Source organism: Leucoraja erinacea, chromosome 14 (assembly GCF_028641065.1).
Source record: "Leucoraja erinacea ecotype New England chromosome 14, Leri_hhj_1, whole genome shotgun sequence".
NCBI classification, from domain to species: Eukaryota; Metazoa; Chordata; class Chondrichthyes; order Rajiformes; family Rajidae; genus Leucoraja; species Leucoraja erinaceus.
In genome coordinates, this window is record NC_073390.1 from 49156292 (window position 1) to 49175909 (window position 19618).

Below are 19618 nucleotides of genomic sequence, written 5' to 3' on the forward strand. Positions count from 1 at the left end.
TGCAGGAAAAAACCCAGTTTACTGTGCTTCGTTTCTAATTATCATCTTATAAATAGTTATCGTCCTAATTAATGTGTTCATTATGATGAATATCTTTCTCAAAGCCATGCTTGGAGCAAAGGTTCATTTTTCCTCTCAGAAGTCTAACTAGCCATAAGGCGAGGCCATTTTGGTTTTATTTGCTTTTATTTTACTACATTCAACCTTCTAATTGGCATTTAAAATCCAATTTGGGAAAACTTCAAGCAGCTTAAATTGAAGCAAAAATCTAACAGAAAAAAAATCATTTTAGAATTATATCCTGGTATAGATAACTTGTTCAAATAAAAAAAAAGACTTTCAACTTACAAATTGTTGACAATATGTGAGAGGGACTATTTTCTAAACAGCCCATCATCCACACCCTCTCCATCCTAAATAAATATATTTCTTTAAAAATTGTCCAACCTTAATGTTGGCATTCATCAGTTCTATTTATATTCAAAAACTTTTGAACATATTGATATATCACTTACTGTGAACTAAGTGACATACAAAGGAAAGATCGCATTACGGCAATACTTGCAAAGATTTTTCCTGAAAAATAATCAATAAATATGCAATCCAAGGTATTCAATCAAAGTTGTTTTGAGCATATTAAAAATAAAAATGATATGGAATATCTAATAAGAGAATATAAAAAGTCTATTTATATAGAATTCCATAGCTGCAATGCTTAGCATTATGCTACCGGCTGAACGAGTGCCACTGCTACATTTAAGTCCATTGTTCATTAATTAAAAACTGCATTAAATAGGGTCAGATGAATGATTATGTAAAATAATTTTCATAACAATCTCCCATACAAATCTGACATATGGTGCAGATGTCATTCAAAATGCTACACTCAAAATGTGAAAGCAGAATGCAACACATAAATATTTTAAATATATTACTGTTCCGAATTCTGAAGCACCTAAATGTTTCGAATTATTACTTAGGGTATCTACAATACATTCTACAAGACAAAGGCGGAGACATTCTTCGAGTCAGATTTGTTGAATTCACAACAAAGCAGCAGCTGCACATTATACTCAAATTTGGTTGAATTGACTTGGAACAGCTGCAACTATATTGCAGTTTATCGCACAAGTAATTGAAGAAAGATTTCGATCTTATAGGTAGTATTTAAATACATTCTTGTTTCGAATTACAAACAGTGAAATATCGTAAGGTAGTGTGTCATCCAAAACATGACAATACTGCGGCTCATGCATTTTTTTTCCATTAAAAGGAGCTAACATTCACACAATGCTGAAGAACCAATGATACCTTATTCAGTTTCTGACGGGGGGTGATGGCAAGGTGGTGGTGGTGGTGGTGGTGGTGGTGGGGGGTCGTATTAAATGGTAGTTTTCAATAATCATTTCCCTTCCAAATACCTTCTCTGCTGTCCCCCAAGAATCCATCTTTAATTCTCCGCAATTTCAAATCCATACTAATGACATCTAAAAAATGAATGCTGACAGCAGCTAACTCTTTCTCCACACCACTTTTAAAATATTTGATATGCAACTTGCCTAATCAATCAAGTAAAAAAAGACTAAAGATTTTGGCTTTGGTCACACAACTCATTCTGTCTGGTAGCCACTAATACAATTCTTCCCCAAGCCACTATCTCAGGCTGAAATCCAGATTGAGCTCACGAAGAATTTCCAATCTGTTAATTTCTCAATGAGAAAAATAATTCATATTTACCTCGATATCAGCACCAGTGTCACATATTCCTCAGGTCAACCCAAACCTTTCCTCCTCTGTATCTTTCAACACCAGTCCCAAGCTCTGCCCAGTCTCTTCACCACCTCCAGTTTAAATTCCATTTGGAATATTTTGGAGGACCAAGAAACCAAAAAACAGTCTGCAACTTTGAATCTTCAGTATTCTTGAGTTCATCCACCCATCAGCCATCAACTTACTGACATACACTGGCAGCTAATTCACAAAAATCTCAGTTTTAAAATGTTCATCTCACTGTTCAAATCGATTTCTTACCTACTCTCCATTATGAACTTCTGATCCAAATACTAACATCTTATCTACAAATGCTTGCACGACTTTCAACTTTCAATTTAGCTGTTTCAATCATATCCATATTGTTCATATGGCTAATTTTTCCATAAAACACTATCTACACTTGTCCAAGGTAAATTTCATCTCTAGTCACAAAGATCTAGAGGAACTCAATGGATCAGGCACCATCACTGGAGAACAAGGGTCAGTGGTGTTTTGGGTCGGGACCCTTCTTCAGGCTGATTGCAAGGAGCAAGGAAAATAGGAAGAGAGGAGGGGCAAGTCAAAGCCTGGGCAGCAATAGGTGGATACAAATGAGGGGGGGGGGGGGGGGGGGGGGGGGTACGCAGATGGTGGACAAAGGCCATTGATAAAAGGTCAGAGGGTCTGAGACATTGTGAGATAGGTTTGAGACAGTGGTGTCTCAGGTAGATAAAGTGATGGAGGAGGCTTTTAGTACATTGGCCTTTAGCAGTCAGGAAATGGAGTGTAGAAGTTGATAACTAAATGACAAATAAATTGTATCTTGTATCTATCTTGTATCTTGTACATTATGCTACAGTTGTACGAGACGTTGGCAAGGCCACACTTGGGAGTATTGTGTTTTGTTTTAATCACCCTCCTAAAAGAAATATCCCATTAAGCTGGAAAGAGTGCAAGAGTTTATTTATGAGAATGTTGCCATGACTCATGGGATTGTGTAATAGAGAGAGGTGGGGCAGGCGAGGATAGTATTCCTTGGTGCGTAAGAGGTCGAGGGTGTGATCTGAGAGGTGGGTGAAATCATGAGGGGAATAGATGGAGTGAACGCACAGAGTTTTGTGCAGCGGAATCAAGATCCAGATGGCACGGTGCAGCATGGTGTGCTGACAACAACCTGGCCCTTAACACCAAGAAGACCAAGGAGCTCATTGTGGACTACAGAAGGTCCAGGGGTGGCACGCACACTCCCATCCATATTAACGGGACGGAGGTGGAACGTGTTTCCAGCTTCAGGTTTCTGGGGGTCAACATCTCTGATGACCTCTCTTGGGCCCATAATACCTTAACACTGGTCAAGAAGGCTCACCAGCATCTCTTCTTCCTGAGGAGACTAAAGAAGGTCCATCTGTCTCCTCAGATTCTGGTGAACTTCTACTGCTGCACCATCGAGAGCATCCTTACCAACTATATCACAGTATGGTATGGCAACAGCTCTGTCTCCGACCGGAAAGCATTGCAGAGGGTGGTGAAAACTGCCCAACGCATCACCGGTTCTTCACTCCCCTCCATTGAGTCTGTCCAGGGCAAGCGATGTCTGCGAAGGGCGCGCAGCATCGTCAAGGACTGCTCTCACCCCAACCACAGTCTGTTTACCCTCCTCCCATCCGGGAAGTGCAACAGGTCTCTCTGTTGCCGGACCAGCAGGTTCAGGAACAGCTTCTTCCCTGCGGTTGTTACACAACTTAACTCTGCACCTTGGTGATTGTCAGTCACCCCTCCCCCGACACTCCTTCCCCCAGAAAAATTGCACTATTGCTAATGCATGTACATATATATATCTTAATGTTCCATTATTCTATGTTCGCTCTTCTGGGTGAGATGCTAACTGCATTTTGTTGTCTCTGTACTGTACACTGCACAATGACAATAAAGATTGAATCTGAATCTGAATCTGATAGGTTTGTGAGAGGAGATCAATTTAATGGGAACCTGAGGGGCAACGTTTTCCATACAGAGGGTAATGTGTAACAAGCTGCCAGGTGAAGTAGTTGGGACAGCTACAATGACACCATTTAAAAGAAAATCGGATAGGTACATGGAAAGGAAAGGTTTAGAGGGATATGGATTACACACAGGCTCATGGGACTAGATTGGATGGGGCATCTTGGGTGGCATGGGCTTATGGGACCGAATCACCTGTTTCCGTGCTGATGATCATTCTCCGAGACAAAATCATTTCTCCCAAAGATTTCTATTTTATATTATGCTCATCGCTGGCTTGAATCATAGTAACAACTTTTATTGTGCACATCTTTTGTTTTGAATCTGCAACAATACTTTTCTCATAGACTATCTTTCAGCCCTCTGATCATCATTTCACCAATATCATTCTGGCCATTATCTTCAGATAATGACCCCATCAAATTCTGTAATGCAAATTGTTCTTCAAAAATACCTCTACTTTTATCTGCTCTATTGTTCCTGCATTAAGTTTTTTTTCACTCAGCCTTTTGTTCAATAATGTGAGTGGATGCAAAAATGTCTCCTCATTCTGTGATGAATTCACTGTATTTGCTTTCAGGCAAATAATTTACAAAATATCTACTTGAGGCAAGTGAGGATATTCATTTATAATTGATACTTTTCTCCACCAAAATGGTTTATTTTAAATGCAAAGCTTGTGTGCTATTAATTATATGCACTGTTATTCCTGTGTACATTAAAATACTTTTATTTTATAACTATTTGTACCTTAAAACCAACAGAATTGAAAAGTCTCTTACAAACTGGAGTAAGAAACAATAGCAAATTCCTCTCTCCTCCCTCCAATCCCACCTCACCTCACCCTGCTTTCAGTGTGAAGAAGGGTTCCAATCTGAAACTTCACCTATTCTTTTTCTCCAGTGATGTTGCCTGACCCGCAGAGTTACTCCAGCATTTTGTGACTGATCTTCGGTATAAAACAACATCTGCAGTTCCTTCCTACACATACAAATGAATTTGTCTGTCTTACAAGATCTAACGAACTGTTGCAATATGTAGTAACTATGAAGAGTAAGGGTCAATAATCAGGGTAACAAAACCAGGATTCAAAAAACAGATATGTTTCAAGCATCTTAAATTCTCTCCCCAAATGTTTCACCAGACATCAAATGTTTCACCTGACATCAAAGACAAAGAAGATATTTTTGAAAATGAACTCAAAAATAATTATTGCGTAAATTCTGTTATGTTGAAGGTTCTGAATAAGATGCTGTGCGTTATTACATATAAATATGCAAAATGCACATAACTTTTTAAAAAATGTAATAAATACATATCTAAATTCCCCAAAACTGTTCCTATTTTAAAAGATGATTACCCATGATAAAATATAATTTTTCTACTTTAAAAAAAAATATTTATCTTCAGTATTATGGTAGTCTATATCTAATCATTTCAAATTGCATTAAATTAAAACTCTTCTTCAGTTACTAGACTGGACAAACTTGTGAAAAATCAGGTTGAATTTAAAAAAAAACAAGTTTCCTGTCAGTTGTGAATGTGTCAGTTGAAAATATGCAAAATACAAGCTAGATTTATATAGCATTACATTCAATACTTTTTGAATAAAAATACTGAGTGATTTATTTATTCAAAAAAAATTTGTCATAGAAAGCATTTCAAACAATTTTTATTATACCTCTATATGTAATATTTCAATAATTACTATCCAAATTTTCTCCCAGCAATATTTTCATGCCACTTTTATTCTCATTTTGTTGAATAATATCCATACTCCAGAGCCATTTTCCGCTCATTTTCAATATCATGTATTCTTATATCAAGATTCTTTTCTTCATATCCTGTCAGAGTATCAATCACTGTCTCCTGTCCACTCAATCCAGTTTTGATTTATCAGCAGACGCCTTTTTGGACTCCATAACTCGACCCAAACCATTTTAATACGACAGTGACAAATAACACCCCATATCACATCAACCTGTTCCACTTAGTAAACTAAGAAACAGTAACTATGACATCCCTGCATAAGTATTACATTCTATTCCCTAGACTGATGTATATTAATGAGGAGCTGCTATTTGAAACGCTTCTTCCACATCAGCATCTAATATGATCAAATTAGGAAATGGGATGATTTATTAAATTTTGTCATGCCGAAAGATTTCTCTATGTTCTCATATAGGCAGTTTGAGAAACTATCTGCTGTCACTGACCCTTACAGATTTTTTTGATATTTTTCCATATCAAAGATTACTTATAAAATTTAAAGTACCATATGGGTTCAATATGAAAAATCAAGTCATTTTTAATTTGTATATTTTTCCAAATCAACTCAGTTTTTCCATGGTTACCGTACACTTCCTGACAATTAAATCACTTAAGTAAATGCATTTCAGTAATATATGTATTTATTTCACATCAAAAATGATTTATATATTTTTGTTAAACTAAATGTTTTGAATTTATTAAAATACTTTTACAAAAAATAAGTATGAGAAAATTATTTGGTTAAACAAACCAAACATTAGAAAAGACAAAATGTGTTACGTGTAGATTATATTCTGTGATATTTACACAAACCAAATACAACTTCCATCTTAATGATTTTATACTTGCAATTTATATTTTAGAAATGTACAAAACATTCAAACAAGAGTGTCTCTAAAATATTTAAACCCCATGAAACTTTAAACTTTGTCCATTAGCACACATATTGATAATTTTCTAATTCATTACTATTGTGGCTATGCATTTTAGTCATGATAATAGTGGATAGGAACACAGACTTATGCATATGCATATGACATATGCATACGACATATGCACGACTTAAGCAAGTGCTGACATTGTTACCACGACATAGCACAGAGGGAGGCTACAAATCTCAGGAGGATACCAAAAATACTCCTCGAACAATTACATTAACATTTCTTAATTGAATGCTGAATAGCCTTTTGATGACTCATCCAAGTGGGCAATCCAAGTGGAAAAAGTATGTTAACAGAACACTAGTAAAATTTAGTAAAGCAAGGTTACTTTCCATTAAATGCTTGTCATGGATGCCTAATATTAGTAGACTTGTTATTGCACAAATTTAAAAGTCAGCAATTTTTGCAACTTGCCGTCATGTCCACAATTATCTAATTTCCTAGTTTCATATCGTGAGCAACATTGATGTTGACACGTCAAAATATTTAATTTGTTGAATTCAAATTCACTCAAAAACATTATTGTGCAAGGGCAAGAAATGTTGGCCAGCTTGGGTTAAAATTGCATTGCAGCATTGAGGTTATTAATATTTTATTTTGCAGGGATCTTAAATAGCTTTGAACAAGAATTACATTTACTGTTCCATTGTTCTGAGGCGTCTCGGTTTCAGAACATTTATGTAACCAAACAAGTGAAAAGCACAAATATTATTGCTACAATGTCATAACAATAATGTTCTCCAATAATTCCCCAGTCACCTGAAAATCTTTTCAAAATTTGTCACTTTGTTGTTTTTGTTTTTTGCATAAATCTCATATATTCTTTTAATTGGGTGAGTATACAATAACTGATGATCATTGTGAGCAGCATGCAACCACATTACATAAACATATTTTTAAATTTATTTTCCTTGTGTTATTTACATCCTAATTAACACTAAAGATAGACACAAAAATCTGGAGTAACTCAGGCAGCGAGAAGGAATGGGTGACGTTTCGGGTCGAGACCCTTCTTCAGACATTGTGTCTATCTTCGGTTTAAACCAGCATCTGCAGTTCCTTCTTACTCATTACTAATTAACACGAAGATCCATTCCACCATTTTTAAGTGCTTGGTCACAATGTCTCATTGTTCGCCAACAGCTCCATTTTAAAATTCATAATCTTGTGCTCGGATTCTTTCAAATCCCTGTAATATTCTCCAGATCAACTTGAACACTTCTGTGTTATTACCACCTTCAGCGGGTTATCAATGCATGCAATGCGAACATGCATGGAGCCTCCAGGCAAGGAGCATTCTCATTTGGAAATAATGTAGAACCAGCATCAAGAATGAAATTCTGAAGGCCTGAGAAATTGCAGCTGCTTTGCACCACGTGGATGAGACCTGTTCAATGAGCCAAAAGGCCCATCTCAACCAGGGCAAGGGTTGGGGATTTTGAGATGATGCTTCTCATTTAAAAATAGACTTCAATTTTATCTTTGTAACTAAAAACTCTCACTACAATTATCTGTCAGTATCCTCTTGGCCTCTCGTCTTTCTTCACTCACCCTTCAATAATCGACACAATTCTTCTGACAGCACCCACAGTTTTTCTATCAGGCCCCTTGATCTCCCCCTCACAGCCAACATAAACTTAGGCTACTTCCACTCACCCAACCAGCGATTCCCACAATCATTCTCAATCCCAACTATCTCGCTCTACAATGGCAGGAGGCCATGAAGTGAAGGATTTTGTGAATGAGCAAATCATTTTCTACCATGCATGATATCATGGGTCTTGTACATTTCAGAGTATTGGAGACTGGACACCTCACACCAAACGAGCATGGGCATTCTTCAAACCGTCACTTTAAAGTGTGTAAACATGATTTAATGAATTTCCGACCTCAAAATGTTAAATCACTCTCTTCCTGGAAAACCTTGTACCGAATGTCAATACTGTAAAATCTCATTAATTTTCTTGCATATTTTGCATTTATTCCTTTCACTTCATTCCGCTTACTTGCCCTGTGTTTATAGTGTGGTTTTGCCAGGACCATGGTCAACTATTTTCATGCCCAACATGAGATTTTTCATGCCCAACATATATATCTATATATATTTTTTTAATTTCTCATTCACCAGATTATAATCTGTTAATAACTTTTGCTGTTAACAAATATGGACACTAAACCTCAAGTTGAGTTTGTTGCCCTCTAATCAATTCATTCCATACTGGAGCAGAAAAGGTCTCTACAGCCACTTTGGTCAGGGTGAAGAGTTGATGTCCAAAATATAACTGCTTTCAAAGATGCTCTCTGTTATGCCCATAAACCATTTTGATACCTTTTTAAAAAAAATTCCAAGCAAATTCAGATTCCACCACTTACCACCATATCAACCCCCGTATCAAACAACCAGCCAACTGAGAGAAGGCAAAGCTACAGAATACTAATAAGTATGACTCAGAAGCTCTTTGGTATGGAATTCCTCAGCTCAAATAAGACCAGAACATAACTGATTCTCGCTATGCCCCACTGAGCCAAAAAGGCCAGGTAGATTCAAAGTTTGATCTTGGGAGTAAGAGGTGGATATATGTAGAATGAAATGTTCCACAAATCATCCTTTTTTAAATCAGGAATATCTGGTAAAAATGGGCCAGTTTGTGCGAGAAGAGATTTACGCTTGAAAAATTAACAGTTGTTAATCACTCGCTTATCATCATGGCATAGAGCATAAAATATGTAATCAATCTCTTCAAATGTGTGAATTACGAGAATGTAACTGTTTTTCCATGTTAATTCTTTGGATTTCATTTCCAGCTCTCATTGCAGGACTGGATTCTGTAAATGCAAAAATCTAGAGCTGCATTTATTTTAAATACATAATGTCACTCTCAAGATCCTCCAATAAGACGAGTTATTTTTAATGCCTGTCTCTGCAAGCTGCCCTAGTCAGTTTCCAATTCCGTGGCTTGTTCTGACCTCCTCAGTTCCTCGAACCATGATTCACCTCCAACTCCCTCTTCTCTCATGCCAAATCCCTTCAAACCATGTCTTCACTTAAAATTGCTAAATATCCTATCTTGCCTCAAATTGACAGTTGCGTTTATAGGACTTGATATTACAATCCCTACTATAATTGGCACCTTCTTAATATCTTGGGTGGGTGTAGGGGTAAAGACTTCTTCATCAGGTGGGCACCCTCCTTCCTTGGTGTTTCGTTAATAGGCCCACGACACCGTCAGAGTGCTCAACAGCAACACCTGGCGTCCCAGGTGCGCTCCCCTCTGTTTTACCCCTCTTGCTGGTCATTTTGCAACCCAGTGGATCCTTCCTCTTCAGCCACAGCCAGTTGCTGCTTCGCTCGGCAGCCTCTGACACGGACCTGACGGCTTGCCGGAAGGCCTGTCCTTGAACTCCCATTCCCTTCAGGAGTCTGGTTGTTGACATGGCTACAAACCCTCAACATCCAACCTCTACAGGGAGCACCTGGGTACGCCAGCCGCGTTGTTCTGCCTCAGCTGCTAAGTCTGAATACTTCAGACATTTGCGTTCATGACAGTATTCCTTGGTGATCTCTACCATATTTATGCAGCACAGGTCAGTGTCTTACTCGAGTAGCACTTCCAATGCCTAATCCTGGATTATTGGTGATTTTTGTACCCTTTTTACTCAAAGATGGATAAACTCCTTTCTCCTTGTCCTAAAATGCCTTTCTCAACTGACTGTCATTGTTCCATTCTTTAGTTTAGTTTACTTTAGAGATACAGCGCGGAAACACCGAGTCCACGCTGACCAGCAAGCCCCGCATATTAACACTACCCTACACACATATGGGACAATTTTTTTTACATTCATACCAAGCCAATGATTCTACAAACCTGTACATCTTTGGAGTGTGCGAGGAAATCGAAGATCTCGGAGTAAGTCCAGGCAGGTCACGGGAAGAAGTACAAACTCCGTAAAGACATGCACTCGTAGTCAGGATCGATCCTGAATATCTACTGCTATAAGGCAGTAGCTCTACCAATAACCACCGTGCCACCCAACTTTACTCTCGTTTAACACTGTTTCCCACATGCAAAATACTCTACAGTTGGATGATAAAGAAAAACGTTGGCATTCTGCCATGAGGCCTTGCATTCCCTCTTCCCTCACCACTCTTTAATCAACAGAACAGTTTAGAAACTATAGGAAGGATTAACTGAAGCTTATGGTTACTTGCAGTCCAGAAATGATAACACATCTGCACCTTCTATTTCTGCTTCTTGATCTGGATCGTCGTGATCTGTAGGATTTCCCTCGTTCCCGTGATCTGCTACAGCTGCTTCGTTTCTTTCGTTTTTCATACGATGAGTTACTGCTTGAATGTCGCCTATGTCTGAAATATTAAGGATGAAAAGAAGGTTGAAGCTGAAGGCTTCCACAATTTAGATCTAATGAATAAGGGTAGGAGTCAGAAACCATTGTGAAACCTGTTTGTGCTTCATATACAGTAACCTTATGGAGACCTTGGATTATATTTAATCAGACTTTACTGGTCTTTATCTTGTACTAAACATTATTCCCTTTATCATGTATCTGTACACTGCAGATGGCTTGTTAACAGACTGACTGGTTAACACACAACATAACCTTTTCACTGTACCTCAGTACATGTGACAATTAAACTAAACTAAGGTTACACAAAAAAGCTGGAGAAACTCAGCGGGTGTCAAGAATCAGAGGAAATAGGCATGTTTCGGGCCGAAACCCTTCTTCAGACTGATCGGGGGCTTGACAAGAACATTGTGAAACTGCGGAGAGAGGAGAACTTCTTAGGTGCATAATGAAGAGATAACGCAGTAGAGTATCCACAGTGTTTAAGAGGGAACTGCAGATGCTGGAGAATCGAAGGTTACACAAAAAAACTAAACCTAATGTGTCAAGAATCAGAGGCAATGAAGAAGTTTCATTTCTTGCACGTTTTGGCTGAGATATTATGTAATAGGCATTGCACTTCATTTCAGACATTAGCTTACATTCACTGGAAATGTTTTTGTCCTTTTCATTGCTCAAGACCAACTGACATAAACAATGCATGTAAATAGTAAATAAAGTAATTTCTCCGACTTCAACTGTAGACCTGACAGATCAAAATATTAATACTTGGTATATTTTCATCGTTTAATTATGATAGACAGGGGCGGTGAAGCAGATTCAATAATGACGTTCAAAAGGTTTTTAGATATGCAAGGAAAGCAGAGATATAGATTATGTGAGGCAGAAGTGGTTTGTTTAATTTGGCATCATGTTCGACACAAGCATTGTGGGTCGAGGGCCTTCTCCTGCGCTATATTGTTCTATGTTCTATATTTATAGTTCAAATGTTTATGCACATGCTAACAGTTATCTAATCATGTTCCTGCCAATCAAATGAATGCATTAAGCCCCAAGATCGTTTTTTTTTCTTTTTTTAGCAAGGATAAACATTGTGTGCATTGTACAATTATCATTTAGTTTAGTTTAGATTTCAGATACAGCGCGGAAACAGGCCCTTCAGCCCACTGAGTCTGCGCTGACCAACAATCCCCGCATACTAAAACACTAGGGACAATTTACAATTGTACCAAGCCAATTAACTTACAAATCTGTACGTCTTTGGAGTGTGGGAGGAAACCGGAGATCCTGGAGAAAACCCATGCAGGTCACGGGGAACATGTACAAACTCCATACAGACAAGCACCAGTAGTCGGGATCAAACCCAGGTCTCTGGCGCTGAAAGGCAGCAACTCTACCACTGTGCCACCGTGCCGCCCATTTTCTGATATATGCTTTTTTTGTTAAATACCAATTTGCATAAATTGTTTTAAATTGTTTCCATATTAGTGGTCACTCTAAATAACATTATTGCACTGTTACAAGACAGAACATTTTATGCACAATACATCATATCACCCTAAATCTATTTATGATCTATCCCATCCCATTGAACTTGCTATATTTTGTCCAAGAACACAATTCTTTCCAATAGATCATTCATATTTTTAATCTGATAGTGTCGTTTTGTTGTCAATTTCCAACTTTTATCAATTTTAAACACCAAGTGTTCATGCGCATCTACACTTTATCATCATTTTATTCTCATTCCAGTCAGATTCAAGTGTTTGCAGCCACCTTTAAAATGAACAATGTTATCACAATTTCCTCAAAATTGCACCAGCAGTCACTCCAAAAAGTGACAACTTCATTTTATAGAGTTTTATTGCAAGATGGCTCAACTTGAATGTTTCTCTGAGGAAAACACCACCATATTGGTACAAAACCCTTATTATTGTCACTGACATTTTTTTTCCTCATAATGCTGTTGATAAACCAAACATGACATTAAGAGCTATCTGTTATATTACTTTATAGCTGAATCCTCTCTTACCAACAGAATTTCATTCTTGCATCAGAATTAAATATTGCTAGTTTCATCCTGTAAACAAACAAATTACAATAAATTGTCAGCTCTAATTCCAAAGACTTCTTCAAATGAAAGTGTTTACTTTTCCTTCTAATGGACACAAAATAAATTGAAACAGATCTGAAGCTAACAAAGGCCTTCATGGAGCCAACTTATTCACTCAAATCATTTACTGCAGCATTAAAATTGCAGGTGTGGCCATCCAAATTCAGAGTAAAATTCATTTTGAAGTTGCCTTTGGAATTAAAGAAATGACTTTCAATTTGCACGTGTTGAAGATTTCAAAGATAAAACCAGTAATATTTAACTTCAGTGCGAAAAAAAAAGAAACTCTACGGGTAATAAAAGATTCAGTTGAAGAGTAATACAGCAGATAGCTCTCAATGCCACACTTGGTTTGTCAACTGCTTTATGACACAATCTGCCAGGTGCCTTCATAACCTCTCACATCAGTAGATGGATTTATATAACTAATAATAGGTAGATATAATTTCACTTCAAACTGTTATTCTGAATCTACTGAATTTATTGGAAATATGCCAAGCTGTTATTTTCAATTCCATCAACAAATATGGGATTAGTAACAATTTAATATTTATATCTGAACCAAAAATTACTCGATTAAAAACTGCCACAGTAACACGTTTGTAAAATATAAATCGTTAAAAATATTTGCAAAAATCAGGCAATACAAATTAATAAATTTAAAACGGGTGATGTTTGATTTTATTCTTCTATATTCATTGCCTGATGTTAACAGATGTTAATAATAATTTGAGTGCATAAACAAGGTACTGCAGGTGCTGGTTTACAAAGACACAAAGTGCTGGAATAACTCAGCAGGTCAGGCAACAACTATTGAGAACTTGGATTGGTGATGTTTTCGGTCTGGACCCGTCTTCAGAAAGATTTGTGGTGGTGGGGGGGGGGGGAGAAGGGGCACGAAGAAAGCTGGAAGAAAGGAACAGGATAAAGCCTGGCAAGTAATAGGTGGATACAGGTGAGGAGAGCGGTAGGTTTAATGGACAGATGTTTGGACAAAGGACAGAGATGAAAGAAAAAAAAATAGGCGTGAGACAAAAGGATTGAAAATTGCGATGAGTTGCAAATTGTGAAGCTAGAGGAAGGAATGTCGTGTAGGCGGAAGGGGAGGGGGAGAAGAGAAATAGGTGCAAGTTCAGGTGGGGCACGGGGAGCGGGAGAGTATGAGGGGGGGGGATGGGCACATGTTTGCATCTATTATTTGTCCCACCCCTCCTCTCTTCCAGCTTTCTTTCCCTGCAACCAGTCTGAAGAAGGGTCCCAACCCACCTATTCCAGAGATGCTTTCTGACCCACTGAATTGCTCCAGCATTTTGTGTCTTTGGAAATGAATACTTATTTTTGTTTCCAGGTGGAAACTATGTGAACACCCATAGAATTTATTTTTTATTTATTTTTTATTTTTTAAACAGGTACATTGCAGTTACATATTTCACGGCACTTACCTTCTATCTTTGGAGCGGGAATGGGAGCGACGAGCACGCGAATGCGATCTTGTCCTTCGACTAGATTTTTTCCGGCTGAATGTTCTGCTGCCTGAAGAACTGCTGGAAGTGGACTTTTTCCGGTGTTTCTTTTTACGACGGCTTCTTGTGTCATCTTCACTGTCTGAAGTGTGATGCCCCATTTTAAAACTTCTTCCAAAGTTTCCCCAAGAACTATGATAAATAAATTTAGAAATTCAATGCAAGCGCTGCCTTTTTGAGTTGGGTACATCAATTCGTTCACGTTAACCTATGTTAAATTCCCGTCAATTCTACTTTAAACTAAATCAAAATAATACAAATGCAAGCTAGAAACTATTTGAATAGCAAAAGCGATAAGTAAATTAAATCATGACCAAATTGCTTAAAATGATTAATTTGAAATAGCAAAACAATAGGATAGAGTGACATATTGCCCAAGGAGAGACACTTTATACCTTCATTCTACAGCAAATATCACAGGTATCATAGGAAATCCAGCAATGCTGGCTCAGCAGAGTGTAACACTCACATCATTACTGTCAGAAATCTTGACTGAGATCTACAATAAGAAAGCATTCACAAGACGTTTGGTGTGGATGATTATTAAGATAAATGGCACAATGTCTCCAACAATGCCGGTTTCTGAGTTGCTGTTTTGCTTTGCCAGATGCAACGAGTGTGGTTTTACTTTTTTTTTATAAGTTATTGCATTTAATCACACTTAGTAAAGTTCTGGCGGCACTTTATAAAATGGATATTGCAGTTATCAATCCAGTGAAGAGGTATAAAAGTAAGCATTCAAGATGACAGAAGTTAGAAGAATCATATGGATAGGTGTATAACCAAGTTCACAAAATATATAACATAGAACAGTACAGCACGGGATCAGGCGCATCAATTCAAAGTCCGTGCCGAACATGATGCCAAGTTGAACTAAACTTAAATTGCGGAATCTTAATATATTAAAACCATAGAAGGGTAGCCTGTTGTTACACATGCATATTACTTTAACTATGCAACTAAATAGGAGTTAAATTGTTCATAACAGTAGATTTAGAGGATCAAGTCTTTGACTGAAGAAGCAATAAACACTGTGAAAACATTATTCCATTGAACGAGTAGTCAATCTGTGGAAAAAACACACTGTCACAGGGGACTGAAAGGAGATAGTATTAATTGATCCATGTGTAAATTATCCAGATTTTTTTGAGAAAGAACATTATGAGATGTAGCAAATGGGTAATTTGAGACATGGCATAATAATTATAGCATGTTTGAAAGGAACAGGTGAATTTGCACTTTTACATTAACATTTTCCATCACTGGGTCCTTCCTCGCTTTATGTCTCGATCTGTTGCACAGAAACTGGCAAGAGATTGATTGCCACAATAAGCCAAAAACTCCATTAATGTTATATCATGTGATTTCCAGGATGGTAGAATGAGTGCAAGATAGACCTTGGCTTGTTTCATTGAGCAGTTCTTATTTCCCAAATCAGTTTCTTCTAAAATGCAAGGTCAGCTTTTGTATTCCCCAAGCTGTGCTTCCCATTAAGCATGCCATCATCTGTGCAGGCGCCAAAATTTTTCACTGATCACATATATTATCATATCTTGTGTGAAATTCCAGGATCTGATAAAAGTAATGCCATGTTCATTTACATTTAACTCAGCCACATAATAAATATTGCCAAGTCAGCAAGCCAGGTATGGATAGAAGGAATTGTGTGTGGCTAGCTACTTTCCTCATTGACCTAAATTTTGCACACACGGAGTTATTCTCCTTGGAGCTAACAAGATTGAGAGGGGATTTGATGAAGGAATACAAGATCATGACAGATTTGAACAAAGCAAAGTTGTTCCCATTGGCTGGATACTGATTTAAAGCTTCCCACGAGAAATACAGAGAGCAGCCTGAACTGCTTTCTACCTCACTGGAGATCCTCAGACTATCTTTGATCGGATTTTACTGGCTTTATCTTGCACAAAACGTTATTTCCTTTATCATGTATCTATACACTGAGAATGATTGTGATCATGTATTGTCTTTCCTTTGGCTTGTTAGCACGCAACAAAAGCATTCCTCTGTACTTCGGTACACGTGACAATAAACTAAAACCAACACTAACACACAAAAAGGATCTTGGCAATCAAAAATAGTTGAACACAGTACACTTTGGGAATAATAACGCACAAAGCGAGATGGAGATTAAGTAGCAATTTATTTATTTTAAAGGAAATCTCCATCTTGCTTTGTGCATTATTATTCCCAAATTGTACTGTTCTCAACTATTTTTGATTGCCGAGATCCTTTTTGTGTATTAGTTAGTTGGTTTTAGGTGAATGTTAGACAATGGCTGTTCTTTCTCCACATATGCTAGCTGATCTGCAGAATATTCCCAGAATTTTATTTTAGATTTCCAGAATTTGAAAAAAAAATTTAATTTACATTGCTTTGCTAACTACAATTATGGATGTTTCTGTATCTAGCAAGTAATGAATGGTGCATTTTTACAAACTTGTTTTTCCAACACAAATTATGTGAATTATCTGCAGATTTACAACATTCTGTAGAATTAGCCAACATTGGCACATTTTCAACTCTTAAATGGAATTTACTCTAAAACAGTTTAATTAACGACAATAATTAAATTCTCCGATTGCTACTCCTAATAGGAGCCACAGTGCACACAGTTACTTTAGGATATTATACAAAACTACTCAAGTCTACATCAATAATTTAGCTAAATATCAACAAGAACCTAAAATCATTACCTAATTAAATATTAGTTGATATTTCCATTCCAAAATGACTAACTTGATTTGCCTACCTGATTTACAACATCTTTTAATCCAAGCATTAACTGGAAGGCATTTGACTGAATTATGATCTGAAAAGTGTCACACATTTCCCTTGTTTTACTATCAGTACCTATTTATAAAAAGCAATTTCAATTTCAACACAAACAGTTATTTTATCTTGATCTATTATTCCATTATCCATTATTATAACTTTAGGCTAGCCCAAATATTCTATCAAAGAAAATAGTTGCAACCATCAATATATACAGTTTGCCATTTTCAGATCATCTCAACTTGAAATTTTAAACTTTTACTTCTGGAAGGTGACACAATTCCATTACTGTGATTCCATATTTTTTATTTTAATTGCCAAACACATATGATAAACAGCAAACAGATAAAATGAGAACAGCGGTGGTGATATGCATTTTTACAACAAAAAAAAACTAGCTAATTCCCTGTTGCAATCAAACTAGAAAAATGTGGCCTGCTCTGCAGTGAGTAAGAAATACCCTGAGGTGACTTAAGAGAATGTTGCAAAATCATTTATGGCTAGGATAGAGTTAAAAGGATAAACAGTAATTCTGAAAAGTGGTGATAAATACTTGAAGAGGGAAACCCATTTACCTCTCTGCTAAGTAATGCAGTACCTAATTTCCATGCATAAAAATCTCATCAATGTGTCACCTAACTTTGGGGGTCAAGATAAATCAGTCAGTCATTAAAGAAGGCTGACTGATAAGCAATTCAAAATTATTATCTAAACTATGTCAATTTAAACAATTGTCCATTAAATTCAAAATGAGACCCAAATCAAACTTATTGGGGGAAAAAATCCATAGAATAATCAATCAAAAGAATGATAGGTCACTCCCAGAGGCAGGATTGTCAGACAAACCTACTAAAGGACCTGTCCCACTTGGGCGTCATTTGCGTGTAATTTACGTGACATCATGTCATTTGCGTGTAATGGTTTACGCGCGGCGCCCCAGGATTTTGGGATGCACAAAATCTTTGCGCGCCATCTGCATGACACGCAAATGACGCCCAAGTGGGACGGGCCCTTAACTGTTGCACAACTATAAACAAAAATGAGCTGTAACTGTGGGCAATGCTGGCGTTTAACTCCTTATAAACAGTGTCTAGATTTAAGGGTTAAATTATTCAAAAATTATTCCACTTCGTTACACAATTTCAATGGTGCTCTCCAAATTAAATCTGCCTACCTGGAGACAGACACACAAAGCTCAAGTGACTCAGCAGGTCAGACAACATCTCTGGAGAAAAGGAAGATGATGTTTTGGGACGAGACTCTTCTTCAGGGTACCTGGATCTGATGCTTGATTAAAATGTCAAATCACAGAACTTGACGACGTTTTTAAAGAGAACTGGGGCAGTCCCACAATATTCACGCCTCTGCGATTTGTTGGATTGATCAATATATTTTCTCTGGCTTTTTTTATACCCTAGCATGTACATTTTATATAAGACATGAAACTGCTCTTGTCCTTATGTAAAAGATTATTGTACAACAGCTGAACTCAGCAGGAGGCGCGCTATGTCAGCGGACACCACAATGAAATCTGCCCAGCATCCCATGAAAGGGATTTCTTTCCTGTTGAACACATAATTATCTGCTTTCTCAGCCAGTGGTGATGATGCTTTGGTGTCACTGCAGAAAGAATGGTGATACATATTCAAAGACATTACGAAAATACAGTCTTTTGATTGAAACAATGCAATTACAGCCAATAGGAAGATTAGTGGCAGTCGAATGGATCCAGTAATAACTTTTTTTTTTAAAGACCAGGCAGGCTTAGTTTAATTTACTATAGATTGTGGGGTGAAGAGTGGTTTGAGTTTCACGAGTGTTTGTCATATGCACCGGATATTAACCAGAACAATGAAAGTCTTACTTGCTCAAGCTTTATAGACACATTAGCTGCACTTGTTAGGACTTCATTTGAAAGGTATCTAATTCTAGGTAGTACACTTCAGGAACAATTTCATAGACCTGGAGAAGGAAATACTAAACCAGAGCCTGGGATGAGAGACTTAACTTACATAGAAACTGGAGAAACCTGGCCTGTTCTGCAGTGAGTAACAGAAACTTCCAATATCATTTATGGTTAGAGTAGAGTTAAAGGGATAAACGTATTCAATAGTAATTTGCAAAAAAGGATGTGATAAATATTTGAAGACGAGAAAATTATAAGAGTTTGGGGAAAGGGCACAGGTGCACAGTAGAGAGAGCATGCGTGGCTTGGTTCGGCAACGTGAGCGCCCTGGAGAGGAAAAGACTACAAAAAGTAGTAAACACGGCCCAGTCCATCATCGGCTCTGACCTTCCTTCCATCGAGGGGATTTATCACAGTCGCAGCCTCAAAAAGGCTGGCAGTATCATCAAAGACC

General features: G+C 37.4%; 1 protein-coding gene across 1 annotated transcript in view; it reads right to left on the bottom strand.

Moving 5' to 3' along the window:
• Positions 1–19618, bottom strand: part of rsrc1 (arginine/serine-rich coiled-coil 1) — a 272809-nt gene that overhangs the window by 245861 nt on the left and 7330 nt on the right. The window contains exons 6-7 of the mRNA XM_055645333.1: positions 14385–14597; positions 10702–10830 (exon numbers count right to left, since the gene is read on the bottom strand). Of these exons, the coding sequence (XP_055501308.1) occupies positions 10702–10830; positions 14385–14597 (342 nt within the window). The remainder of the gene's footprint in view (positions 1–10701; positions 10831–14384; positions 14598–19618) is intronic.